Here is a 25,474-nt window from a genome sequence, read left to right as displayed (position 1 = left end):
AAAGTGCAACGACAGCAGGCCGCATTTACCTACAACAGGTCATGTTCCTGTGAATCCACAAGAATAGCATCACCTAGAAAGGCAAGGGAGATAATACAGCAATAGAGAAGCGGAAAACAAGAGAGAAAGTAAAGGATAGGGAGGAGCTCCAGTGGAAGAGAGAAAAGAGACTGACTATTCAGTGGTCCAGAACAGCGGCGTCAGTTCTCTCTACACGTCTGGAATCTCTAGCGCGGTTTCACTTCTCTGAAACCGTAAAAGCAAATGAAAATGGAAAAATTTTGAGGCCACTTGGTGGTCGTTCGAGCTCATTCGTACGTTGCTTTGGAGGAGAAACGTAGGAGGGCGGGGGGTAGATAACGATGTGGAGCAGCGCAATTCCTGGTTGTAGCAGCGGTGCGCGTCGCTCCCTACCCCTCCACACAGACACCCACACAATAAGCGACAAAGAGACCAAGACAGTGTGCAGCCCCCTTTCCTGACGCGATCACAGGTGTGTGTGTGGGGGGGGGGGGGGGTGGAGAAATGATGCCGTCACGCTTTTTGTTTCGCGATGAAAGGAGTGTGGGTAGGCGGAATAGTATGATGGGTGTTGTGGAGAAGTCCACGTGGTGGAGCACGAACGATGAAACGCGATGAGAAGAATGGTCGGGGGCCATGGCGGCAATGTACAGCGATACAGAGAAAGTGAGCAGAGAAAAAGGATTGGGTGGTTGGGTAATGATGAACAAATTTAGCATTTTTTTTTTTGATCAACTGGCGGTTAGTAAGGGCGAAACGGAGGTCCTTTTAGGCGGCATCAACTGCGGAATTCTTGCACACAAGAGGCCTGCAGATGCCACTGCTACAGAGGCCGGTGCGCTGTGCCCACTTCTTTGCTGTGCGCGCTTGCCCACGTGACGCCACCTCTTAATCCCCATGCCTGTGCGTGATTACTCGTAGTTCAGCGCGCAAAGGTACTTGCGGAGGAGCGGCCCCTTTCCGCGTCCTCTGTTCTTTTTTTTTGCACTTTGTTTCCTCCCACTCAGCTCTGGTTTAGCAGCTGCTGCCATCGCACTGTAAAATGGGACGACGACAAACGCATCATGTTGGCACAACACACACACACACACCGCAATGGAAGGAACGTGGACATGGAACGAGGGAGGACAAGGGAAGGAGGACTTTGGGCTGAGCAAACATCAAAGACGGCAACAATGCAGACGTCAACGGCCCAACCACCCATCCACCGTTTAATACACATGAGCATTCCCGAGACCGATTAAGGCGGAGGGGGAAAAAATAAAAACAGCAGCAACACGCCCAGTCCGCGCTACATGGCAGCGCAGGCAAACTGCTGCCCTTGACCAGCCACGCGCGTCGGGATCGATGTGCCATAGACGTCGAGCACCTCCAATTGTGGCAAAGACGCTCGAACATCGCCAATTGTAGTGAGCCGCTGACACCGCGTGAAGTAGACCCGTTGCAATGATGAGCACCGCATCACTCCCGCAATCCCAGCGCCGTCAACGTCTGTACGCTCGAGGTGCAGTTCGATCAGGTGCTTTAGAGAGCCGAGCGCATTGACGTCAGACAGGTAACGACACTCCGCACAGTTTAGGTACTGCAGTGCGAGGCAGCGTCCAATGCCCTCGAGCCCTTGGTTAGTCAACTGTGTCCGCGCCAGACACAACACGCGCAACTTACGCAGGTTGCCGAGAGAGCATACGTCGGTAACACTGCGACACTCGGTGAGGCGCAGCACTTCGAGCGTGTCACAAGCGCTGATGACACGTACTCCGTCATTGCCAACGGAGGATTGTGTCAGTATCAACTCCCTGAGGGCGTACAGCTTCTCCAAGCCTGAGAGGCACTGCACCTCGGTGCACTTCGTTAGGTCGAGGGAAGAAACGCAGTCAAAGGTAACACATAGCTGTTCCAGCATCACATCTGTGAGGGAGCTACGCCGAAGCATCAGCTGGATCACGCGAGCAGACCGGCCAGGAGGATGCAGCGAGACTGATCGGCTCTTTACCTGGGGCTTGTTTCCACACGGACTCCCACAGTGATGGGGATTGTGGCGGGACGCTACTGCGTGCGCGGTGCTTGGTCGCAGTGCAACCGGGGGCTGCGGCACGTACTGCTGGTGAGCTTCACCAAGATGCATCACCGACCTGCTGGCAGCCGGCGGACTCTCACTGTCTGCTTCATCAGTGCTTATGCTCATGCTGCGCCTGTGCTGCAGCAATCCGCGGCTTCGCACCGTCGTACCGAGGCGCCGTCGCTCATCCATACCGATGAAGCCGAAGCCAATGCTAGGTGGTGGCATTACGGAGATGCGATCGGCGTAAAGCACGCGCAGTTGTGGATAACACTTCGTCAGCTCCTCAAGTCGGGAGATTCGACTGCAGCCGTTCATGTGCAGCACCTGCACGACGGGGAAGCAGCTGGCACCAACGCTTAATGGCAGAGCTGGCGTGGACCCAATCGAGGACGGTGACGAACTACACCCTGCCGACACAGGGCTCACAACCGAGCAAAGAAGTGCAGACGAGCCGTGCGGGGTGCTCCGGCCATCGCTGCCGCCGGATGTTGTGCTCAGCGCACTGCCGACCGAGGAGCCTACAGCTGTCAGAGAGACATTTAGCTCCAGCAGCGCTGGCAGCGCGCCCAGCAGTGACACGTCTCGGATGTGGGCGCACGACTGCAGCGAGAGGTAGCGCAATTTTCGACACCAGCACAGGTACGAAAGATCATTGTCTGCCACACCCGTAGAGTCGAGGTACAAGTACTCCAGCTGCAGCAGCTTGCCGGCAAAGGTGAGGGACCGCACGTTAGAGCAGCCGCTCAGACTGAGGAAGCGCAGGTTGCGCGCGTAGGGAAGGTAACGCTTTGTCTCCTCGTCCGTGATGTAAGTTCCACCAAGGTGCAGCCACCGCAGCGAGTACATTTTCTTCAGCCAATGCAGGAGCCTCAGTTCACTGCAGCCACACAAGTTCAGGTATCGCAAGCTGGTGCACTGCTGAATGCACCGCAGACCAGAATCAGTGATGTTTGTCTGTGACAAGTCGAGCGACAACAGTCGCTGCGTCCAGCGCCCCGACGTGCTAAGTGCCGCGGCAAGAGAGGTAATGCAGCGACAGGATGCCAAGTTCAGCAGCTGCAGGCTCGGCATGCAGTACAGCGCACTACAGCCCTCATCGGTTACGAGGTTGTCACGCAGGTTCAGAACGCGAAGCGCTGTCAGATTCTTCAAACCACCAATGTCTGTGAGCTGGCGGAGCGACTGGAGGTGTAGCTCGACAAGTTTGTCGCACAGGCCGATGTGCTGCATGTTTGCGTTGGACAGCAGCGTCCGTGGCATCAGCAGGCGCTCCAGTGTGCCGCGCAGATTCGCGAGAAAGCTGAGATCGGTGATCTGTCGGCACTCATCCAGTACTAGCTGCCGCAGCTGTGTGCAGCTGGTAAGCGGCAGGAGACCCGTGTCCGTGACAGAAAGGCCGTGAAGGCTCAGCGACTGGAGCTGCCGCAGCCGCCGTAACGGCTCGAGAGAGCGGACACCGCGACACCGATGCAGGATGAGGCACTCCAGAGAGGAGCATGTGGTGAGCGCCTGCAGAAAGGTCTCGTGCAGTGGGGTGTGAAGAATGTGGAGGCAGCGGAGCTGCTTCAACGAGCCAAGGGAACGAATGCCAGAGAGGTACCAGCTCTTCCCATCACGGCCGGAGTCGGTTGACATCCTCTTCGCCAAGGACCCATTACGGCGTGACGTGGCAAAACCCTGTCGCATGTCCTGTTTGCCCGTCCCGTCAGTCGCGTCGACGTCCGATGAGGTATCGTATGTATTGGAGAAGCCAGCTGGCCGCATCCCGCTTCCCTTTCGCAAAATGGAATTAATGCACTGCAGCGCGATCTGCTGCGATGCGGAGCAGGAGATGATGGAGAGCGACAGGAGGTCAGCGCACGTGGAAATGCACTGCAGCAGGTCCTCCGATACAATGCAGTTCTCCAGCTGGATTTCTTTTAGGGAAAGCGCACGCTGTGCCGCTTTGAAAGTTGCTACCTGTGCCGGGTGAGCGTGATGAAGCCGCAGTGAGACACCATAGTAACGCGACAGCCACCACGCACCTAGAGTGGCAAAATAAAGGGCAGCGTCTGACGTGCAGGTGACGCTCACGCACATGGACAACTCCAGCGCTGCGCTCTGCCAACACTCCAAAAGGCACCCACGGTCGTGCATGTCAGCCACCGCGGCAGCATTTGACTTTAGCGAGAAACTGACGGCCTGTGCTGTGGACGGAACACTGCGGTGAGCGCCTACACACGGGTAGAAGTGGTTGCACAGCGGACTCAGGCCTTGCAGTGTGCCGATACCACTAATATGGAATGGAATTACACGAGCCAGCCTAATACTCGTACCAAGCTGCGGTTCGCTGTTGTCCTCCCGAAAGCCCTCACCATCACCTTCCTCGTCATCCCAGGCTTCAATGACACCGTCGTCCTCCACAACCATGCCACTAGTGCCCGCACCGAGGCCGCTGTATTCAGCAGCCATGTGGTTCCTGCGTGCGTCACAGCCCCCGAACAAGCTCCCATTCACGGCCCCTCTGCTGCTTTCTCGAGCGAGCGCGTCCGCCCCGCAGGCGCCACCACAACCGCACCCGTTCTTCCCCAGGAGGAGCGGGGTGACTTGGTAGTCCCTCATGACAAACCCACCGCCCTCCACGTTGCGCTCGACGAAGAGGCGCAGAAAAGGATTCGCGGCCGCCAGCGCAAATGGGGCGGCGTTTGGCATGTAATCCAGAATGGGCTGGAACAGCGACGATGAGGGACGCCACAACCGCTTCTGATTAATCGTAACGAACGAGGAGGAGGCTTGACGACTGCTGCGGACGACTCGATCGTATGAATGTGTCGATCGCACGGACCCAAACGGCTTACTCATAGCGGAGTCCATTGTTGGGGCCACTTTCCCCCCTTTTCGTTGCGTGCGAAGGGGCTGGTGCTACTGTAGCCGCGCACTAGTTCTGGTGCGCGGCTTATGCTGCTGTTGGTTTTGCTCTTTGGGCCAGCGTTCCGCCCTGTTCACTGAGGCGCAAAGGCGCGAACAAACTGACAGCGCGGGAGGGCCGCAGGGGGGAGGGAGGGAGGGAGAGAGGTAAAGGCGTATGCGTGGAGATAATCACTGCACCGCAAGAGGGGGGGAGGGAGGGAGAACGAAATCAAAAAACGAGATGGAGAACACGCGGCTACCAATTATTTGTTAGAGAGCAAGGCGTGTTATCTCAAGTGGATTCCAGTGGAGCTGTGTGACGAGGGCAACAACGAGAGGGAGAGAGAGGGAGAGAGAGGGAGGCGGGGTGGAAGCAATGGTAGTGAGCTAACAAACATACGATGAGTTGGGTTTCGTGAACAAATGGCGACCATGAAGGGAAAGAGTGCAAGCGTAAGCCGAAGAGCAGGATATAACAAAGGGCTCCAAAGCTAAAACAAAGACCGAAAAGGGGAGCTGTGGCGCCGGCGTTGGGACAGTACAGCCCCACACTAAACAAACAAAAAAGCTAACGAGTAGGAGGGGATGAGACAAAGGGCTCGCTGCGCCACCTCATTAAACGCCAAACCGGTAAATGGGGTCGATTCTGCACAGAGGACACGCACATACGTCAGATGAGGGGAAAAAAATACAAGAGAAACTTCTCTGCATGTGGGGTGCACTTGTTTTTTTTCTGTCAGTTCTGAGTGCCTCCCACCAGAAAAACAAAACAAAGCAAAACAGGAACTAAACAGCAAAGTGTCCTACCTCATGAGAAAGACGCTCGGCGCCCTTGTGTGTGTGCGTGTGTCACGTCTGTCTGTCTGTGCGTGGATGGTCGTCTTTCCTCGCGAGCCTTAGCGCATAAAGGCTCTTTCCTGAGCTACAAGAGTGTCAATCAACACAAGAGAGTCTAACAGAAATAGAAACACAAAAAAGCCGTGAAGAGAAATGAGGAGGGTGAGGAGAGAAAAGGTGACGGCAAGTAGAACGCGAAGGAAAAGGGCAGAATTCGTATGCCGTCCACTCAGGGGGAAGAGCTCGATGCCGACCACGCTCCGCTCCACGACGATTGCCTCCTTCCACGGCAGCGGCAATCAAATTGCTGCAAAACGATGGCGGCGCCTCGTAGCCGTACGCAGCGCGGAATCACACAATACAAGACGTGCTCTAGCAGCGCCGCTCACTTTCTTCCGACCGCCAGTGCCCACCTGGACGCGAGAACGCACTACTGCGCACTGGGCAGCAACAAAAGAACAGGAGAAATGCAGTCAACACACCAGAGAAACGGTGTCAGGCGATAGCGTGTGTGTGTGTGTGGCATGGCGACAGGTATCAACACAAAGAGAGAACAAGAGCAGGAGTCGTAGAAGGGTGAATGATGCATGCGAAATACGCGCAAGTGAGACAAGGGCGCGTATTTCTTTCCTTTCCTTTTGGAGGAAATCAAGGAAACAGAAGCGCGCGCCCGACGCTGTTTCCCTATTCCCTAATCTGGTAGTCTCCGGTCTGAGAAACATACGCATTCTGGCATCGGCACCAGGTTGGAGGCGCATCATCACACCACACGGCCACCGCTCACGCAAGCCGGCGGCACGTCTTTTTGCAGGTCAGAGACGCAATGGAACAGAGAAAAGATTCGACACTCCTAGTGGGACTTTCCTGCAGAAGTAGGGGGACTTAATGGCCCCCTCCCCACCCCCAGCCCACCGCCTCTTTTACAGACATGGGAAAGAGGCGGTGGGACGCAATCAGCGGACCCAAATTACCCCCCTTTGAAATTCAATTTTATGCAGGTGTTGCTTGTTCATGACAAACTCGCTGCGATAGCAGTTGGTGTACTATGCGCTGGTTCTTCTTGCTTCCTCTCACACCACCGCTTCCTTTGCTCTTAGCTTCATGTTCACGCACGAGGAAAGAAGATGAGCAGTCAACGCAGCTTGGTAGAAAACAGGTTCAAGAGGGAAAAGAGAGATTGTGCGGGAGCATGAAGGCAGCAACGTAGGGCTGCTGAAAGAGACCTACCAGATCGATTCCACACACACACACACACACACCGAGAGAAAGAGAGAAACAGAAGGGAAGACAGTCTCTCATTCTCATGCCCTAGGGCGTGGACCAAGACGTGCACGGCGTCCGAAGGAAATGTGTGCGTGTAGGTGTGGATGGTTCGGATGGAGAGACAGACAAAGAAGAACGGCAAAAAAAAAGATATACTAAAAGCGGAAGAAAAGTCGGCAGTGGGAAATGAAGGCACACACAGAAGAAAAAGAGAGGCACATGCGCATGCGCACGAAAACGTGTCTCCTACCACCAGAGAAGAGGAGCTTGAAAGGTAAAATGCATCGATTCGGAATGAAAAGACGCACAGATCGACAATGATATCGGAAGGAAGGTAGCACAATGCGAGAGGAATGGAGAGACACGCGATGGGGCGGGTGCGAGGATGAGCGGCGCCCCCAAAAGATCCACCTCACAAGTCGCACCACGAAGCTCAACGTTAAACGCCTCGCAGCACGTCTCCCTCTGGAACATCGTCACGAAGGAGAATGTCAAAGAACGCTACCAACTCATCCAAGGAGGACTGCAGGGAGATGTTGCTGTCCAGGCGGCACGCGTGCGCATGCGCTACGCAGAGCTCATCCTTTAGCATCTCCTCCAGAGTTTGTTTCAAGCGCGATCGACCGAGCACCACAGCTTGCTGATGGGGGCCGAACAAAATGACTGCTATCACGTACAGCAGTGTCTGCTCCGCTTGGTAAAGCACCCACACAAGCTGCCCTACCGCACGTAAGGCCCACCCAATGAGTCGGCCGCGTGGCCGGATCTCTTCCTGATACTGCTCGGACAGGAAGAAAAAAGGGTGCAACAGACACCAGCATACATGGTACGGCCACACTAGCCTGCTGACCATTTTGCTGAGCGTATGCAGCACGCCACTGCGCTGGGTCAGCGTTTGCGGGGACTGCAGGGTGCGCAGCTTCACCTCCAAGTTACCCTCCAGCAGGGTCTCGTCAGAGATGGCGCCAGAGGGGATGTGGAGTGTTTCCTTGACAGATTTCCCTAGGCCAGCCGCGGCAGCGGGCAGCTCGTCACCGGATAGCTGAGTGCCCACTAACATAAACCTCGGCATCCTCTTCGAGAGCTTTGTAGACTTGCTGACACCGGTGCCGTAGTAGCTACCTATGCACGGGCTGGCGGAAAAGACGCTGCGAGCCCAGCCATACCACTCCTTGAGGTACAGCGTGCTGGTGAGACTGCGGCGATGGTACACAAACATAACACCATCATATTGGATATTGCGCAGGGGCAGTCGAGCGATATCGCGGTACCCGTGGGTGCCACCTAACTCATGAAACTCGATGGTCTGCAACACCGTTTTTCGATGTTGACGTGAGGGGGTTGTCATTTGATACGGAAGGGAGACAGAGTTGTTCGAGCCGGTCCAGCCCTGCCCTCGATACTGGAGCATACTGTTGGTTCCCCCGTAGCTGTTGGTCGAGCATTGGGTGCTGTAGAAGGAAGGATTGGCGTAGCTGTTCGTCTCGCCAGAGTAGCAGCTGAATGATGGCGCCGTGTACTTCATCACAGTCGCCGTATTGTACAGCGAAGGCGTCGTCGGATTCGGTATGGCGACGGTGTCGTCCAGCACCGTGGTGGCGCGCTTCAGGGCATTCACAGCGATCCCCACCGTCGGTCCCCATTCGGGGCCGAGATCGTCCTCGTCCACCACGCTCGGTGATTGATAAGGACTCGCGGAGCCTGACCCGCCATCGGAGTTCTTAAGAGATGTGTCGCCGAAAATGTGGTCGCACAGGCGCCGGATGAGGAGAGTCTTGCCGACGCTTGCTTCGCCAAGGACGAGAATGCGCGTGGTGCGCTCGTGGCCGTTGGCTGTAGATGGGATACCGTGCCCTGAAGCACCCGAGTAGCATGACATACTAGGAGCTCGGGTGGGGTGGGGGAATGATCATGCGACAGAAGGAGGAAAAATCGGGGGTGTCTCACACTTCCCGGATTCTCTCGATTGCACACGGACTCAGACTTGGCTTGGGCAATGCACGAAGCAAAGGGGCGGCGCGGCGACACGCGCCCATCCAAAAGATCATACAGATGCACCAAGTCGGAAGAGGGAAGATGGAAGAGGAGTTGCAGAAAAGAAAGGCGAAGTGGGAGGAGGAAAGCACGCGGCATGAGAGTACATGCCAAATCCTACACAAGCCCATAGAGTCGGCCCGCATGGGTGCAGAGAAAGGGAGAGAGTGCTGCGGCTCCAGTGCGATTGTTCTCGTGCTGTCAACGACACTGGGCGTTGGCGTCTCCGCCCAGCGTAAAGAACGACGGCGCTGTTGAGGAAGACGAAGGGCAAAACAAAGAGAGGTCCCCCCAAAGAGGCGCTCTTCTTACCACACGAGGATTGGGCCGGACACAGTTGAGGTCAATACGTGAGTCGTGTCAGCCGGTAGGAGATGTCCCATACGAATCGGCTCGAGTTGTCGCTTCTAGGACTGGAAAAGCGTCACTGCCCGCCTTCACACACTGAACAAAGAGAGACACAGCGCAGGTGGGGGGGGGGGGCAGCACTTTTGCAGACCCACCCACACACACACAACAACAACGCCGCACACGTGACGTATCAATTCTAGTCGCGCATCAGCCATATCTTGACGCTCTTGTCGCTCTCTGCTGTAATGAGGCGAGTGCCGGAGACATCGTAGGTGATAGCGTTGATGCCACCCTCACCACGAAACGTCCCTGGCAGTGACTTTGTTTTCGTCCACTGATACGGTGCATAGTGCTTTCCCGGCACCCGCCGCGGTTGCGGCTGGTTCCAGTCATAAAACGCGAGTTCACCATCTTGGCTGCCGACTGCTAGGACGTTGCGCGGACTCATTGCGCAGCAGCTCCACCGATACGAGTACTCCTCCACCTCGCTAGCGCCGCCGGGACCTACGCTGGCGGATGACCTGCCCTTGTGGTCCTCTAAGACGCGCGTGCTGGCGTTCGTGACAAATTCGCCCGATGGCAGTTTCCATACACGCACCTCGTCGGCACCACACGACACAAGTGCATCACCAGCGGCCGTGAAGGCCAGTCCACGTACCGGTTTCTTGTGACGCGTGAGTCTCTGAAGCGGCGTGCCCGATGCCAAATCCCACAGGTAGATGAAGCCATCACTACCACCAGAGATGACCTGAGGCTCCTCTTGCTGCACCACGAGTGACATTACGCTGTCCGTGTGCCCCACCATCGTGTGCACGACGGCTCGGGAGCGCAGGTCAAAGACACGCACCGTCTTGTCACGGCTGCCACTGATAACTACATCCAACGACGGATGCGCCGCGACGCAGTGCACAGAGCTCTTGTGGCCAAAGAACTCGCGTACCACTTCGTTACGCTCGAGGTCCCAGCACTTAACAGAGTGGTCGTCGCTGCTGCTAAACATGTACGGCGACACCTTACTAAGCGAGATCGACCGAACAGCTTCCTTGTGCCCCGTCAAGTTCATCTTGAGCGCGCCTGTTTCCAGGTCCCACACCTTGATGATTGCATCAAAGCCGCCGGTGGCAAACCACTTGTTACCGGGCTCTACTGCAGCCGCCCAGACCCACCCTTGATGGCCCACAAGCACCTTTGCCAGTTTCCACTTCGGCGGAGGAGAGTATTTCCGCGCCTCTGCCTCTTCGGCGGCGGCTTTCGACACCACCAGAGCGCTGCGGGCCTTTAGCTGCTCCGGGGATACCGACAGAATTTCGTCACCATCGCGCGCCCGCTTGTGTGTGAGAGCGCCGCTGCTTGCCGGCGTCGAGCGCTTGCTGGGACATCCGTTAGACGTGTTGCTAACCACAGTCAATATACCTTGGCGCACTGTATCGCGGTCCGCAGAAGCTGACTGCGTAGCGGCAGCTGTTTTGACGCTGGTATCGGAGGAAACCTTCACGGCAGCAGTAGTGGGTGGCGCAGTATGCGGATAAAGGCTTCGCCACAGCACATTCGCCCGAAGTCGCATCGCTTCCAACATAATCGCACTGCTTCCATTCCTGCTGCGGCTGTATGTACGAGGCGGCGCATCAGGGTCGAAGGGAGGAACATCCAGCACTGCAACACCGCGGAGTTGCTGGGCAGCAGCTGCGTTCGCTGCGAGAAGCTCCTCTAAACTCGTTTGTTTCATCCTTGCGTACGCGTTGGCCTTTGTGCCTTTTTATTATTATCTTCGAACATGAAAGAAAAACAGCGGGCCGAACAACTTGGCCACACCGTTGAACCCGCCGCGCGAGTGGATACCCAAGGCGTGCAGGTGGCTTTACCCTGAGTACGTGACAGATGGTCGGTGCTTTTTTTTTGTGTGCGTAACGAACGGCAGGGATGAAGATGAAAGCGTTGTGTTCTCTCTTTTGTTTGTTTGTGTGTTTCTCAGAGAGACACCGTCGCACGCGTGGTGACTACCACTGGTGGGCAGTTCAGTCAGAGAGACCCGAAAATAAAAAAAAATGGGGAAAGAAAAGAGGAACACCGGCATACTTTCTGTTTCTCCACAACTGAGAGCGGGTTCATTCTGACTCTCGGGCAGTTCACCAAAACGTGCTTGCGAGCCGTAGACTAGAGAGTCCAAAGCGACAGATAGGCGCCGAAAAGTAAGGCAGCCGCAGAAAATAGGACCACTGCTGCTTCTCTCTTCCTTTGCATTTTATCACCGCACAAGAGAGTCGAGGATGTGCGGACCCCCTCCCCCCACACACGCACACAGAGAGAGACACAGGGGGGGGGTGCGCACATCTCAAAGGAGACCATCAAGCCAACCGCACCGATACAGAGAAAGAGACACGCACGCACGTGCCGCAGCAGCAATTTGTCTTGGCAGCGCGTCCCCGAGTGCACCACAGAGAGTGGATGGGGAGTGCAAGGAGCTTCTGTGAAAGAGGATAAACGCACCCGAGACAACTTCACAGAGACTGAGCTCTCGGGTTTCCTTCAACCTTCTTCCTGAGCGGCTCGCAGTGCCGTGGCTGGGTCCGAGTCCGGCACGTATACCTCCCACTTAGACGCCCTCACACGCACCGACATGTTGAGAGCAAGGCCGTCAAGGGATGTGCCTCGAAGGACCTCAGTGAGTAACTCACGCGTGTACTCTATCGGCTCATAGCCATCAGCCACCATACGCGCGTACACGCGCAATGCCGCCATGTGGTCCTTGGCAGCTGCACAGGCACCAAGAACAGTGTTGTACGTCACTTCATTCGGTCGTACCTGGCTGGGATCCGTCATCCGTCTTTCCAGCAGTGCTACCGCCGGCGTGCAAACGCAGGCCCGACGGCAGCCGTCCATGGCTGCGGTGTATGTGAGCGCATTCGGTGCAATAAAGAGCTCCTCACACTGATCCAGCACCTGGAAACCCTTCTTCCACTGCCCGCATCGTGAGCAGACGGAGATGAGCGCAGTCATCGTCTTTACATTCGGTGGAACCTCAACCAGACGCATTTCAGCGAAGATACGCAGCGCCAAGTCGAGGTTCTTGGCATTTGCACAGCCGTTGATTAGGGTGGTGTACGTATACACATTTGGAGTCACCTGATTCACCTTCATCTGGCGAAAGACCGTCATGGCAGCGTCCATCTGTCCCGCACGAGTGCACGCCGTCAGTACTGTGGTGTAGTGAAACACATTCCGGCGCACCAGGCTGGACTGCTGCATTTGCTCAAAGGTCTGCAGGGCGCCCTCCCAATTACCAAACCGTGCAAAGCTGTTGAGCTCATCCGTCAGCCAGCGCGAGGTGAGGCGTGCGACACGCGCCTCAGATAAGGAAGCCATTTTCGGCGTCACTCAAGGGAAAGAGGAGATGCGAAAGGCGAAGTGAGCGAGCAGAGAACCCTCAAAGAATCGACCATCACGCCGGTCGGGTTGGGGTAGAGAAAGGGAGAACAGAGAGGGATGGTCAGCAGCAAGCAACGAACAACAACAAACAAAGCGAAGAACGCAGTGGCCGTGCCCCTTTCCGTCCGAATAATTTAAAGTCCCTACAATGGCAGATAGGCAGCCTTTGCCGGCAGCGAGACAGAGGGAAGGAAAGGGAGGAGATGCTTACGAATCGCCTTCGGACCTTCTCGGCAAACGAATGGGACATGGTGGTGGTGGGGGGGAGGGGGAAGGGTGGATACCAACACGGCGTTGTGGCCATCGTTTGTGTGACAGCGAAACAAAAGGAGAGAAGTACCGACCAACCAGAGTAGAGGGTTCAGAGAATGCTACATCGTGTAAGGCGCCATTGCCACCCACGCATACACAACAGCAACAATCATATCACAGGAGTGAAAACGCAGACCACCACAGTATCAAGTACAAAGGATGAGGTCCAGCGTTCTTCGTCTCTGCCCGGCCTAGAGGCAGCACCAGCACGCGCTAACGCACGCACGCCCACTTGTGTCCACCGAAGACCTTGGCGAAGCGGAAGAAGCCGCCGCAGCGAGGGCAACAGGCATATCATCTACAACTTCCCATTCGATACACGCTGGAAATGTCTTGTTGCTCGATTGTCGGTTATGAAGCTGTAGAGCGAGTCTTCCCGCACTGCGGGGCCTGCGTCGCTGTGGCGGATTTCGTGAGATTCAACAGCATCACGAAGACCATCTGCTCTTAATGTATGTCCCTCTAAGTAGGTAACGAGCAAGCTGTCCAAGCCGCTAAAGCACCGCCGTACACAGAGGCGATGTGTGGGCGCTCAAGGCTCATGACAGACACCACATACACGCACACATAAGTGAGCAGCACCTCAGAGAATACCATTCCTTACGTGTTCCCAAGCATCGTTCCGTCATGACGTCCACAGACGGCAGCGCACGCCATCGTGACGATACGTCTTTGCCTTCACCAACCACGAAAAGTGAGGCAGCCACCCGGGTACGAGAGTCTCGTAAATGTTGAACGATATGTCTGCGTGGGTCTTGCAAATTTCAAGCGAGTACTTGTCAGTCGCTGCATCGCCTGGGGTAACACACACCACGATGCTCTCACTCCATCCACGGACATTCACTGCCTGAACGTTCCCCTCGCCAAAGACCTTCGCATATGGTGCCACACCCTCAGCTGAGGGCAGATGGTGGTCATTCATCACCAAGAGACCACCTGGTTTGAGAAGCTCGCGTGCTGCCAGGACCCACGGGTGCAGGTTGCGCATAGTTGCTTGCACCGGCTCGAAGATGTCCATGTAGATAAAGTCATACGCGTTCTGTGGAAGAGTCGCAAGACACTTGCCGGCATCTTGCAGGTACACCTTCGTCTTGGCGTCAGCGTCGTGGAGTGTGCCCATTTGCATGCACGACGCGACAACGGCCGGCTCCACCTCGACGACCTCGATGGGTGCCTCGACGCCGAGGACGAGGCGGAGGGCAGGGGCCATGCTGTTGCCGCCCATGCCGAGAATGAGACTACGCGTTGTGGGAGGGGGACACCACGCACGCAGCCCCGAAAGCGCGGTGGCGGTAGTACTTCGCTTGCCATGATCCTTGTGTGCAAGTGAATCCTGCCCAGTCTGGGTGGTAGAGTGGGTGTGCCAAGAGCCTTCTGCGTCTTGCCTTGTGTCTGATGTACCTCCAGCGGCGGAGTCGCCGCTTGCACCCTTGCTCGTGGATGTGGTGGACATGGAGGTACTGCTCTCATTGCACGCAGCCATGACCTCCTCAAGTTCGCGACCCAGTTGCTGGGCCGTGCACTTTCGCACGGCACACGCATGAGCGAGGCGCAAGGACGTGTAGATGATGAAGGAGAAGGACACCATAGAACCGCCCACGCACTGCAGAATATGCGGTGCATCGCGGAACACCACGGATTGCACATGAAAGCTGTGGTCGCTGCCCGTCCCTTTCTTGTAGGCGTCTTCATGGACAAAGTGAACCGTGTCGATCGTGTACATGTGAAGCGCACTATCAGTGTCCGTACCGGGTGGGGGCATCTCGTTGCCTGCTTTAGCGGATGCTACCGCCCACGCGGCAGCTGCTTCGGCCGGTACCTTGGCACTCAAGCGTGGCGGCCGCGTCCTATTTTTTCGCTCCTGCCACGTCAGCACATGCACAGGTCGAAGTTGGACAGTCGTGCGTGCCCACACCACATCAACGCGCTTGAACACTTTGCATGGAATGCGACACAGCACCTGCGTGTTTCGCTTCACGATCTCAGGCACGCGGCCAGTGGCGAGGCGAAGGTCAATAAAGCATCGCCAAAACGGCAATGTGCGGTCGAACTCCCTCTCTATGCCTCGCTCAACCAGTGCTTCAGAGACTCGCCTCCGTTTCGTATGGTGGAACTTGAGCTCGCTTGCTGTCCGCTGGCGCTTCTGGGTTCGGGGAGGCATAAAGAACGAGGTGACCTTTTTGCTCCGGTGGCTGATTTCCCCTTCTTTTACGGTAGTCTATTTCCTGTCCTCACACCACCGTATCCCTGACCGAATCGCCAACGAGAAGCGGTAGCGCGACAGAATCAAATGCCGTCGTGTGGAATCTATGGAAGTCTGTAGCTGAACCGATACGGGTGTGATAGTGCGTGCAGGCACAGTAGTGCCGATGTCTTTGACGCCGCTCTCCACCTCTTTTTTTTTTTTATCGAGCACCTGTACAGAGGCTGCAAACGAGAGCGCGCCAAGAGTGAAACGTGCGGCTTGCAAAGGCACAAAACAAGGCCGAGGAAGGAGAAAACAACTGCGAGAGAGAGAGAGAGAGAGCGTGTGTGCGCAAGCAGCAAGAAACAATTTGTAGCATCTTCACCAAAGTCTTTTTCTGCGTTGCCTTTTCCTCTTTTGGCGTGAGACATCAAAGAGAAAAAAAACAGACAGAGGGACGGCACCCCTGTCTGCGCGCACATGTGTGTGTGTGTGTGGTCCTCCCCTCCCTGCACTCTATAGCTGGGGCAGGCAGGTTCGTTTTCTGTTCCCTTTGCTCCTCCTCTGTCACGCTCGCTGATGCAAAGATGAAGAGCAGTGTGCTTTGTGTGTCTGTTTGTGCGTCAGCGCCACGCTGTACTTTACACCGGCTCCACTGTGCCCCTTCCTTCACCGAAGGGATCAAAGTCTCTCTATGGTGTCTCCTTCTATGTTCCCCGGGACCAGCACACCCGGCAATGCAGCCAGGACGTAGATGACAGGGTTGCTTCTCACCGGCAGCAGTTCTCTCAAACATCTCTAGCCCCCTCTCCCTCACCCATGGCATCCACCGCTCCTCACAGCTGTCCACTGAGGAATGCCAAGTGGACAGGATCAGCGTACGACTTTCCACTCCCGTGCGTTGCGCCTGCGCGCGACGCGTCGGCGGTCTCCTCCACAAAGGAGACGGAGCGGTTCAGTCTACGGCGCTTTGTGCTCAGGCTCAGGTGCTGTTTGGACCCTTTCAGTGCGGATGGTGACGGTCGGCCACTTGCAAAGTCGCGCCCCGCACGCGTCTCCTTTCCATTTATCGAGTCATGCGCAACAGCGCCTAGGTTTCGGCCGGAGAAGGTATTTGGTGAGATCAAGGAGAAAAGCGACGGTCGCTTGTAGCTGACCCCGACAGCAGCAGCATCGCTCCGCCCTCCCTTGTCGGTAGATAGGATTGAAGGCGGCACATAGGATGTAGGCAGCACGGCGTCCTCCTCCACCGCAACATGATAGGGGCTGTCAAAGTGCACGGGACTTCCTTTCCTCTGCACATACCCTGGCAGGGGAAAGAGTGGCGCCTGCGAGGTTGAACACGGGCAGCGACGTGACTCCTCGATAGCGTCGTGCAACGCGCGCTCCGCTGTCGTCAACGCTGCCACCGGAAATGAGCCCGCGTCACGGCGCTGCGTGTTATCAAACGTGAAACTCGACGCGTGTCCAGGTGAGCACAATAACCGTTGGCGGCGCAGCTCTGTCTGGAATTTGAAAGGGTTCAAAACTGTGGTTCCAGGAGATGCACCGTTGCTCTCGACACCCTTGCGCCGTGGAAGACCCATCGTGCGCAAGAGCTCGTCGCGCTCGGCCTTACGGACCCGTGCGAGGGCCTGCCGCTCAAGAAACTCGGAAACACCGGTGACGTGATTCACAGACCCCCCAGCGTCCTCCCCGCTCTCCACACCCACGTGTCGGTCCGTGTTGGTTCGAGGCCGAAAGGTGCACTCCACGAGTTCCTGTACCGCCTCACCCTCCCTGCGCTCCTGAATCAAGTCCTGCCGCTGCTGCAGGTCCGCCATTTGTCGCTGATAAAAGTTCTCCACCTGGTCACGTGTCAAAGTCAAGCGAGTCTGCTTTCTCTGCTGCTGCTGCTGCTCGGAGAGCTCGTCGCCGCTGCCGTTGGCACTTGCGCCCCGTATCCCTATCCCAGATGACTCCGTGGGCCGTGTTGTTTTCTTGCGTGCAGAGTCCGCCACCCCCTCAGTGAAGCTCTTCGCCTCGGTCTTTCGCTGTTGGGAGCGGCTTCGAGTGCGGTTTTGTGAGGAAGGCTGCTGAGTCGGCGTAGAAGCGTACCACTCCTTGTCAACAGCGGAGCAGACGCCTCGGGTGAGGCATCTGCCACGCTGTGACGTCAGTCGCTTCATTACATCGCCGTCGCGAGAGGACATGTGCTGCAGTACGGACTTCGTTCCTGGAGAGAGTTGCGGGCGAAAGGGACACTCATGCGCACTCGCCCAGGCCTTTCTACGACGCTCTGCGACCTCGTTTGCCTTTCTCGCGCTGTAGTAGAGGCGTTGATTCAGCTCCTTCGTATCCACTTTGTTCGCCACCGATCCAGCGCTCCCGAGCTCTGGCGCCTGGGTGGCGGTAGCAAGGAGTGCTGCCTCCTCGCGCTTTACTTCCTCGTAGAGTGCCTGGCGGCGAACAAAGTCCTCCTTGAAGAATGGCCCGTGAGCCCCTTTGGCGATCCACTTGTCTGATGTGGGGTTTGTCAGTGGTTGATGGACTGAGCTGGGGTCCCCCACAACTTGGCGCTGACCCACAACGCCAATAGACGCTTCGCCATTCGAGCCGTTGTGCTCGAGGTTTTGCTTCCTCTGGCGCTGCCGATTCAGCGCCAGTGCGTAGAGAGCGTCGCTGCGGCGTGTGGCGTTGGCGGAGCTCTTGGAGATGTTAAGAGGTGACCCGTCGACAGAGCGCATGAGTAACTGACTTAGCTCCCTACTGCCAACGTCGTTTGTCGAGCGCTGACGCGCCTCATCAAGCGCGGCGGATGTAGCGGAGATTTTAGGATGAAAGGAGAAGGCCTCTGCAGCGGCCACCTCGGCGCATTGGCGGTGCTTCGATCGCTCGGCGAGAAAACGAGCGTTGCGCGCCTGGAACTCTTCCTGCTGTCGGCGACGCTCCTCTGGGTCTTGTGTCTGACTGGTGCCTGCACCTATCAGAGATGCTTGTGTGGACTGCCACGCCATCGTCTTCTCCAGCTCTTGGAGTTCCTGCTTACGTTGCCTCTCACGAGCAACCAACTCCCCGTAGTGGAGAAGTCGATCTTCCACGGGGACCGCGCAGAGGTGTTGCAAGCGCTCCGCGTAGACGGGGGCCGTGTGGTTGATATGAGGCTGAAACGCACCACGTAGAGCAGCGGCCTCGGCTCGCCGCTGCTGCTCCTCGCGATGGCGTCGCCGCATCTCCAACTGCACTGCCTGCGCAGCGAGACGATCAAAGACTGGACGCGTGCTCGATGGCGACGAGGACGATCCAGCGCCAGGGGCGACTGGAAGCGCCACGCGGTTTTGGCTGTCCACCTGCGCCTCATCTGTTCCTGTGTCTTTGGCAACTACAGAAGATGTACTGGTCTTTGGCTGGAACGGGTGCGACACGCGGAATTGCCGCTCTCGCTCCACTGCAGCTGCCTGCTGCTGTAGTTGGCGCATGTGCTCATCAAAGGCGTACCGCTCCTGCGTCCCGAGACGGTAGTACCGCGCCAGCCGCGAGTTCGCCTCTTTCCCCTCCTGGCACTTCACCACTTTTGCCGCAGCATCGAGGTCTTCAGGCTGGACCTCGTGCACCGTGTAGGCGCTCTCCTCGGATTCCGAGGACATGGGGGCTCCGTGAAACTGAGGGCAAAGAAGATAGGGATGCACGAACACGGCCGGTGGTGGGGAGCGAAGGAGTCGCGTGTAGGGGACAAGCCCCGAGTTATAGCGTCGTTGAGTGGGTAAGAGAATTGCTTAACGCAGGAGGAGGGGGGAAGGCGCAGTCCGCAAAACGAGGACGGGAAACCCCCAAAGCACCGCTGATGTTCGTGAGGATGTGTCTCTGTTTGTTCCCTTGTACAATGAAGGTGATTTCGCCGCCCATGACGATGATGCCCCAACTACTCGCTGCGCAGAAAGCAAAGAGAGCCGCTCGTCGATATAGGAAGATGCACTGCGATTTCCCGTCTACCCCCACTCGCGAAGGTGTGGACAAATTCGTAGAGGAGCGCGAGAGTTTGAGAGAGGGAGAGACAGGCGTAAGCACGGAGGTAAGAAAAGGTACCAAAGAGAAAAGGTTGCGCGAAAGCGGAGTTTGACGTTTACATCTGAGGAACCTATTTTCACTCGTCCCCATCCAGTGCTCTCGCCTTCCAGTTTCGCAAAAGTCGCATTCGTTAACAGTCCCGCATTCTTGTTCGATTCCGTCGGTGTATCGCCCACCCACCGACCCCTCCCAAAAACTCAAGGGGCGAGCCTGGAGTGGCGCCCTGGGCACGCCACAGCACATCAGCAACAGAAAGAGCGCACCGAAGAACTGCATTCCACCGACACTCCTATAGAGATGCTCTCTTGCGTTAACGAGAGAAAGACCAAAGTCGAGTTGTAGTGTTTTCCGTGGGTTTCCTTTTTGGCCTTCTTGCGAAGAATAGAGAGAGCGCCGATACTTTGGTTACCTCACATCAGGTGGGCGAAAGGAGACGGAAAGGACCTGATCGACCTCTCCCGCCTCACCACTCTTGCAAGCAATCTCTGCGGACATACACCCGAGCAGCCATACTTGACCAAGCAGCACAGCAGTCGAGTGGGCCATAGAAGAGACAGCGCTGCGTGTGAGTGTTGCAGTCAGGATAGCCAAGGACTGTGTAAGTGTATGCTGTGAGGCAGGTTCGGAAGAGGTGGAAAGGAATGAAAAGACGCTACTTGGCGCCAAAGCGGTGCACACCAGGACGTTATGTTTTCCAGTCCAGTTCAAAAAGGGCACGGTAGTCTACACGTAAAAAAAAAACACGAATGCAGGGAGAAGAAAACAAGAGAGAACGACGAACGAAACGAGCACACACACACACCAAAAAAAATGTAGCGCTGTCACACTCGCGCATGTCTCTCTCTCTCTCTCCACGCTATCGACCTGTACATCAAAGCGGAAAAGAAAGATACACCTAAAATGAGGAAGGGATCCATGAGAAGCACGTAAGACACTACCCAGCTGCGGCAGCTCCAGCAGTGAGAGACCCCTCCCACAAAGCAGCAGAGCAGTCAGTAGAGAGGCAGCTGAACTGAAAGAAAGGAGCAGGGTGGGCAAGAAAGAGAAAATTCCATACACCAACGGCGGGAAGAATAATTGCACAACAGGCGTATGAAGTGACTTTATGCTCGGGCGCGCTCACCGTGCCAAGTCGCGCACGAACAAGCCGACACACAGGCGCACACGACCGCCGCCCACCCACGCCTCTGCTACACCACGGCTCAAGCCTCCTCGTCTAGGGCGAGACGTCCCGCCGTCGTGTCGGGGGCACACACCAGCGGGTTTTCCTTGTCCTTCCTCGTCGCCTCCTCGCCATACCTGCGCGGCGCGATCGGCGCCACGCAGACTTGCCTGGCCCCACACGCCTTGATCCTAGCAGGCAACGACTCAGGGTCCTGCTGCGATGGCGGCCGGGCGAGTAGCATGAGGGCAGTCCAGGCGCACGTCGAACGAGCTCCACGAGGAAGTGGCCCAGCCTCGGGCCAGGGGCCTCTCAGACCCAGCACCCTGCCTCTAGGCCCTGTAACCCCTCCCCCCTCCGTCGCTGCAAGCCGCCGCACCCCATAATGTGGGGTGCGGCCTCTTCACAGCAGGACACCGGCGGACTCGGTGGGGCAATCAGCGGTGTTCTCGTCACGCCTCCAGCGTCTCTGCCACATCACCTCACCCGGTCGGGTATACGAGATTCCGCATGTTTCGCACACGCGCACCTTGGTGCTGATTGGCGTAGATTTGCTCAGGTCTTTTACGTCCCTTACTGCACCTCTCTCGAATTCTCAATGACTCGCTTGGATTCCACATACGGTCCCGGCTGTACGTAGCAACGCGTATGCACGTCTTAGCCTGTTGGTACACGCAGAAGACGGAGATGAAGAGAGGGACAGAGATGCCAGAGTTGCCATACGGCTTTTGCATCCGCAGACTTACCAGCGAGGACTAGAGGGAAGAGAGGCTTTTGTCTTTCTGGGCCGCGCTCTCCTTCTCACTCCACGCTGGAGATGCGTTCTGTACTTTTCATGCGCAGAGAGCCTTAACATGCGCGATTCGTTTGTTTCGCTCTGCCTCGATGGCCATGATCGCCGCGGCTGCTTTGCGTTGTTCATGGCGCGCATCAGCCTGTTGTAGAAAGTCACTGACTGTCTGGACGGCCAGTTCAGTGTTGCCCTTGAGAAAGCGTCGATGCTCGTCGATGGTGGTGGGGAGCAGCGTAACCTGAACATCCTCGGTGGGTAGGCCAGTTGCATCCCTCACTGCGCGCAGCACCTTTGACAGGGCACCCTGCGCAGTAGTCGTGTAGGACGACTCCGTTGATAGTAGAAACAGCGTTGGCACTGTCACCCCGCGCAGCGTTTGCTTACAAGTGGACTCACACTCTCCCAAAACTGGCTGCCATACGGCCTCCTGAACCGTCAAGGTAGCATTCCGGTAAAGGCGCGCAGGCGTTATCGTCATGTCATACACCTGTGCCATCGCCGCAGCGTCGTCGCCGCGCCTCTCTGCGATGAGTGCGTGTGCCACCTCGACACGTTGTTTGGTCGCCTTTACAGAGAAGAGTGCACTTTGTTGCGGCGACACGATGCCTCCGTGCAGGATAACGCGTGTGACCACTCCCGCCCGAAGAGTCGATGCCAATACCTCCAGTGCAACCTGCACACCAGTCCCACTGGCGTAGAGGACAATCTCAGTCATATTGTACTCTTTCACCAGAACCGCCAGCGCGGCATCCACATCGTCTGCGTCGGCCTCCAGGCCGGGGGCACATCTGCCGACATGGCTACTGCCCAACACCACCTGGGCAACAGCCCACTCCTCCCTCAAGCCGTCCGCCAACTGCTTTGTATATGGAGTAGCGAACAGTCCCTCTGCTTGGGAGCCGACGACGAGAATGCAGCGCTGGGCAGTGCCACTGAGGAAGATGGATGTCTTGTGGTTGCCATCACGTGGCAGCGTAATAAGACGACCTTCCATGTAGGACAAGAAGAACCGCTAGCCGAGTAGTCCCAATAGACAGACAGACAGAGCGAGCGAGCGCGTGTGTGTGGGTGTGTGCGCACACAGAAGCAGAAGACAATGAGTGCGGTGGTGATAGTGACGGCAGCGGTTCGGAGGTGCGTATAGCAACAGGGAAACTCCTCGGTGCGCGAGAGCTGCTGGGACTCACCGTGTTCCTTGACGTGTGTGACTGGGCGTAGTAATGCCGACGCTCTTCTCCCGGAGATGCTCCGCCAATGTATGACAGTAAAAGGTATCAACGCCGCAACAGAGAGAGAGCTCGCACGCGGAGAAGCGGGGTGTGTGGCAGGAGAACAGAGCTGGTATGAGAAGGAGAACGAGTACATGGTTTCAGCAGAAAGTGGTGCCGTTGAGAGAAGCGTACAGTGTGGGATGAACCTTGCCGCTGACCTAAAGTCACCGAGGCACAGTCGGCCTGTGTCGTATCTGTGGCCCAGCGTCAAGAGGGAGTCCATTTCACAAAGCTGGCGGGGAAACAAGACCCGACTGTGTACGGAGGTGTGAGAAGAAGTACCCCAGAATACGCGTAAGCTGCTGTTTCATCCTACCGTGCTTGCTTTGCAGAGGCTGACTGGTCCCGTTTGTGCCACCGTGTGATTCTCATCTGCCTCCACTGTAAGAGCGCGCCTCGGGTCTTCTGCAAGAAAGACGTGGGCAATCCGAACAGCAACAAAGCACAGCGCACACCACAAACCCACAAACACCTGTTCTTCTGAGCTTCCTCTGTGACCACGAGCAACGCTTTCCCCTCAACACATGCGCAGAAACACAACGTCAAGCTTCAGTGAGCCGGTTCACTGCCCCTCGCTGGACCAGCGTCTGTAGCTCTTGTGGCATATCAGGGGTAATTTCCTTTACGAAGTGCATAACACGGTTCGCCAAGGCACGGTAGACATGATCCTCTTCACACTTGAGCTGTGCGAGGTACCGATTCGCACGCTCCACCTCCGGTAGTGACATGGACTTGGCCATCGGCGTGACAAAGGAGGCGAGCACCTTCACCGTGCGCACCGGCACCTCTTTATTGAAGCACAAGCCCATGAGGATGGGCTCCAGGAACGTCCAGTCCTTGAACCCGAAGCGAAACCCGGTATCGGCGGCCTGTGCGTAGTAGTCCACATCTCTGTAGCCAAGATGGGCCAGCCCCCTTGTTGCGCGGGCCAGAGAGACAGGGTTGAACACCTCCAGCCGAAGTCGTGCCTGGCGCCCAAAGACCTCTACGAACGCGTGTCCACGTGCACCAGGATACAGCGCGACAGTATCCAGTATATCGGCAAGGTCGTTCGGATGCAGCATGCGCGCACACTCGAGTGCGCGACCTAGCAGCACCTGCATCAGGGTATCCGTGCTATGGGACACTCGGCTGCAAATGTCCATTACAGGTGAGATGAAGCGTGGCTCCAGCGTTTGGGCATAGCGCATCAAGCATGAAGCGAACGCGCTGAAGAGCTGGTCGTGCAGAAGATTGAGTCGCTGAAGTGCGACAAGCGACTGCACCAGATGTCGCTGATCGAGATCACTTGCAACGTCCACGAGGGCGTCCGCAAAAATCTCAATGTGCTCGCGCTTTCCATAGTCCAGAGAGGTGAAGGTGACCAGGAACTCCGTCAAGGTGATTGCGTCTAGGTTTTCTACCTTGCCGAGTGCGGCCTCCACCAGCTTCACAAATGTGCGGCTGTACTGCTTCCCTGCGGTTTGCAGCGCCAAGAGAACGGTGACGTAGTCGTCCGGCTGAAAGTCACTCAACCGCTGCTCCGCCATCGCAAAAGCGCGCCGCACTGTTGCATATGGCATCCCCCGAGTCTTTGCGAGCGCGTTGGTCGTCAGCGAGACCTCCATGACGCTAAGGTCCTCTGTGTTCTCAAAGAGCCGCCTCGCCATCTGATTCATGGAAGCGGCATTGGAGCAGCGCAGCTTCGCCAGCTCACACAGCGCCAGAGATAGCTGGGTAGGACTAAAGTCGTCGAGTAAAGCGGGTATTTTCCTCAGCACCTCATCAATCTTGCGCTCATCGCGTGTGCCGCTGTGCACGTTCATGGCGCGCAGGACGTTGAGCAGCGTCTCAGGCGAAATCGCCTCTTCTTCTGGCACCATCACCTCCTTTGGCGACGCGTTGATCCCAGCACGCCTCAACGTGTCCATGACAAGGCTGGTCTGAAACGGGTTGAGCACACGTTGGTCTGACCGCTGAAACGCGCCAGCAATCCCGCGCATCAGCTCCGCGTCGCTCAACATGCCCAGCGTGTCATTGTTGTACACCACGGTGCAAATCTGATAGATGTCCTGGGCGTTAAATGAAACAAGATTGAGACGAATACGCTGGAAAATATAGTCCAGCGATGCGGGGCGGTGTCCCGTCGAGAGCGCAGAGGAGAAGAGGTCCACCACCGCCACGCCTGCAGCGGCCCCGGAAGCTGCACGGTTCATGTTACCTTACTCCACCCCCAGTCACGGCAGCCGAAAGAGACAAGTTTCTTTACAGTTACGCCCTCTGTCTAGTGCACGCGGTTGAGGGGGACAGTGTGTGACATACGGTGATCAAGCCTCACCTGCCGACTCCTCGAGTACCGCCGATGGCGAGCGTGCTTGTGTGGTCCTCTCGTCTTGTGTGACCGCGTTGACGCCGCGAAAGGTGCGAACGCGGAAGGCAACAGAAATGGAGAAACGATAGGAGCCATTCGTACAGCAAAGATGCCTCTGTTGCGGAGTCGTATTCGTTGTCACACTCACGTCATAGGTCGTTGGAGTGAAGAACGAGGAGAAGGCAAAGCATTGCAGGCTGCGATCAGCTCCAAGTATTACGCTATCCTACCTCTTGGGTACCGCGGAGTGCTGCCCCTAACGTCAAAGCGTCTGCGAAGTTACCTTGGCGCGCTCCCGCCACTTGGTTCTCAGAAGCTCTCACTCTCTACACTCGACTGACTCGAGTTGTCACCACAGGTAGTTCCCTGGAGCACTTTTACGTGCGATCCTGCTGTAGACGTTTCTGCGCAGGGCGTGTAGCATTTCTTTTGTGTGTGTTCTGGAGACAAAAAGGAAGGTGGCCGGGGTGA

At 56.8% G+C, this 25,474-nt stretch overlaps 8 protein-coding genes across 8 annotated transcripts, besides 1 other annotated feature; all 8 read right to left on the bottom strand.

Annotated features, from left to right (window-relative positions):
• Positions 1-1,312: 1,312 nt before the first annotated feature.
• Positions 1,313-4,936, bottom strand: LPMP_354960 (hypothetical protein; the record flags this gene model as incomplete). Its single annotated transcript, XM_010705125.1, has 1 exon — positions 1,313-4,936. One exon carries the CDS (start codon positions 4,934-4,936, stop codon positions 1,313-1,315), a length of 3,624 nt encoding a protein of 1,207 aa, XP_010703427.1.
• Positions 4,937-7,511: 2,575 nt separating this feature from the next.
• On the bottom strand, positions 7,512-8,951 carry LPMP_354950 (hypothetical protein; the record flags this gene model as incomplete). Its single annotated transcript, XM_010705124.1, has 1 exon — positions 7,512-8,951. The coding sequence occupies one exon, from the start codon at positions 8,949-8,951 to the stop codon at positions 7,512-7,514; it is 1,440 nt and encodes a 479-aa protein (XP_010703426.1).
• A 702-nt stretch (positions 8,952-9,653) lies between these two features.
• LPMP_354940 (hypothetical protein) lies at positions 9,654-11,183 on the bottom strand (the record flags this gene model as incomplete). The annotated part of the gene is made up of 1 exon (XM_010705123.1): positions 9,654-11,183. One exon carries the CDS (start codon positions 11,181-11,183, stop codon positions 9,654-9,656), a length of 1,530 nt encoding a protein of 509 aa, XP_010703425.1.
• An 800-nt stretch (positions 11,184-11,983) lies between these two features.
• LPMP_354930 (hypothetical protein) lies at positions 11,984-12,820 on the bottom strand (the record flags this gene model as incomplete). Its single annotated transcript, XM_010705122.1, has 1 exon — positions 11,984-12,820. One exon carries the CDS (start codon positions 12,818-12,820, stop codon positions 11,984-11,986), a length of 837 nt encoding a protein of 278 aa, XP_010703424.1.
• Positions 12,821-13,820: 1,000 nt separating this feature from the next.
• LPMP_354920 (spermidine synthase, putative) lies at positions 13,821-15,356 on the bottom strand (the record flags this gene model as incomplete). The annotated part of the gene is made up of 1 exon (XM_010705121.1): positions 13,821-15,356. One exon carries the CDS (start codon positions 15,354-15,356, stop codon positions 13,821-13,823), a length of 1,536 nt encoding a protein of 511 aa, XP_010703423.1.
• Positions 15,357-16,216: 860 nt separating this feature from the next.
• On the bottom strand, positions 16,217-19,006 carry LPMP_354910 (hypothetical protein; the record flags this gene model as incomplete). The annotated part of the gene is made up of 1 exon (XM_010705120.1): positions 16,217-19,006. One exon carries the CDS (start codon positions 19,004-19,006, stop codon positions 16,217-16,219), a length of 2,790 nt encoding a protein of 929 aa, XP_010703422.1.
• Positions 19,007-20,532: 1,526 nt separating this feature from the next.
• Positions 20,533-21,243: a repeat region.
• Positions 21,244-21,422: 179 nt separating this feature from the next.
• Positions 21,423-22,376, bottom strand: LPMP_354900 (paraflagellar rod component, putative; the record flags this gene model as incomplete). Its single annotated transcript, XM_010705119.1, has 1 exon — positions 21,423-22,376. The coding sequence occupies one exon, from the start codon at positions 22,374-22,376 to the stop codon at positions 21,423-21,425; it is 954 nt and encodes a 317-aa protein (XP_010703421.1).
• An 819-nt stretch (positions 22,377-23,195) lies between these two features.
• On the bottom strand, positions 23,196-24,848 carry LPMP_354890 (mitochondrial RNA binding complex 1 subunit, putative; the record flags this gene model as incomplete). Its single annotated transcript, XM_010705118.1, has 1 exon — positions 23,196-24,848. One exon carries the CDS (start codon positions 24,846-24,848, stop codon positions 23,196-23,198), a length of 1,653 nt encoding a protein of 550 aa, XP_010703420.1.
• Between the last annotated feature and the right edge of the window lie 626 nt (positions 24,849-25,474).

Source organism: Leishmania panamensis, assembly GCF_000755165.1.
Source record: "Leishmania panamensis strain MHOM/PA/94/PSC-1 chromosome 35 sequence".
Classification (NCBI taxonomy): domain Eukaryota; phylum Euglenozoa; class Kinetoplastea; order Trypanosomatida; family Trypanosomatidae; genus Leishmania; species Leishmania panamensis.
This window is presented reverse-complemented; position numbering and strand designations above follow the sequence as displayed.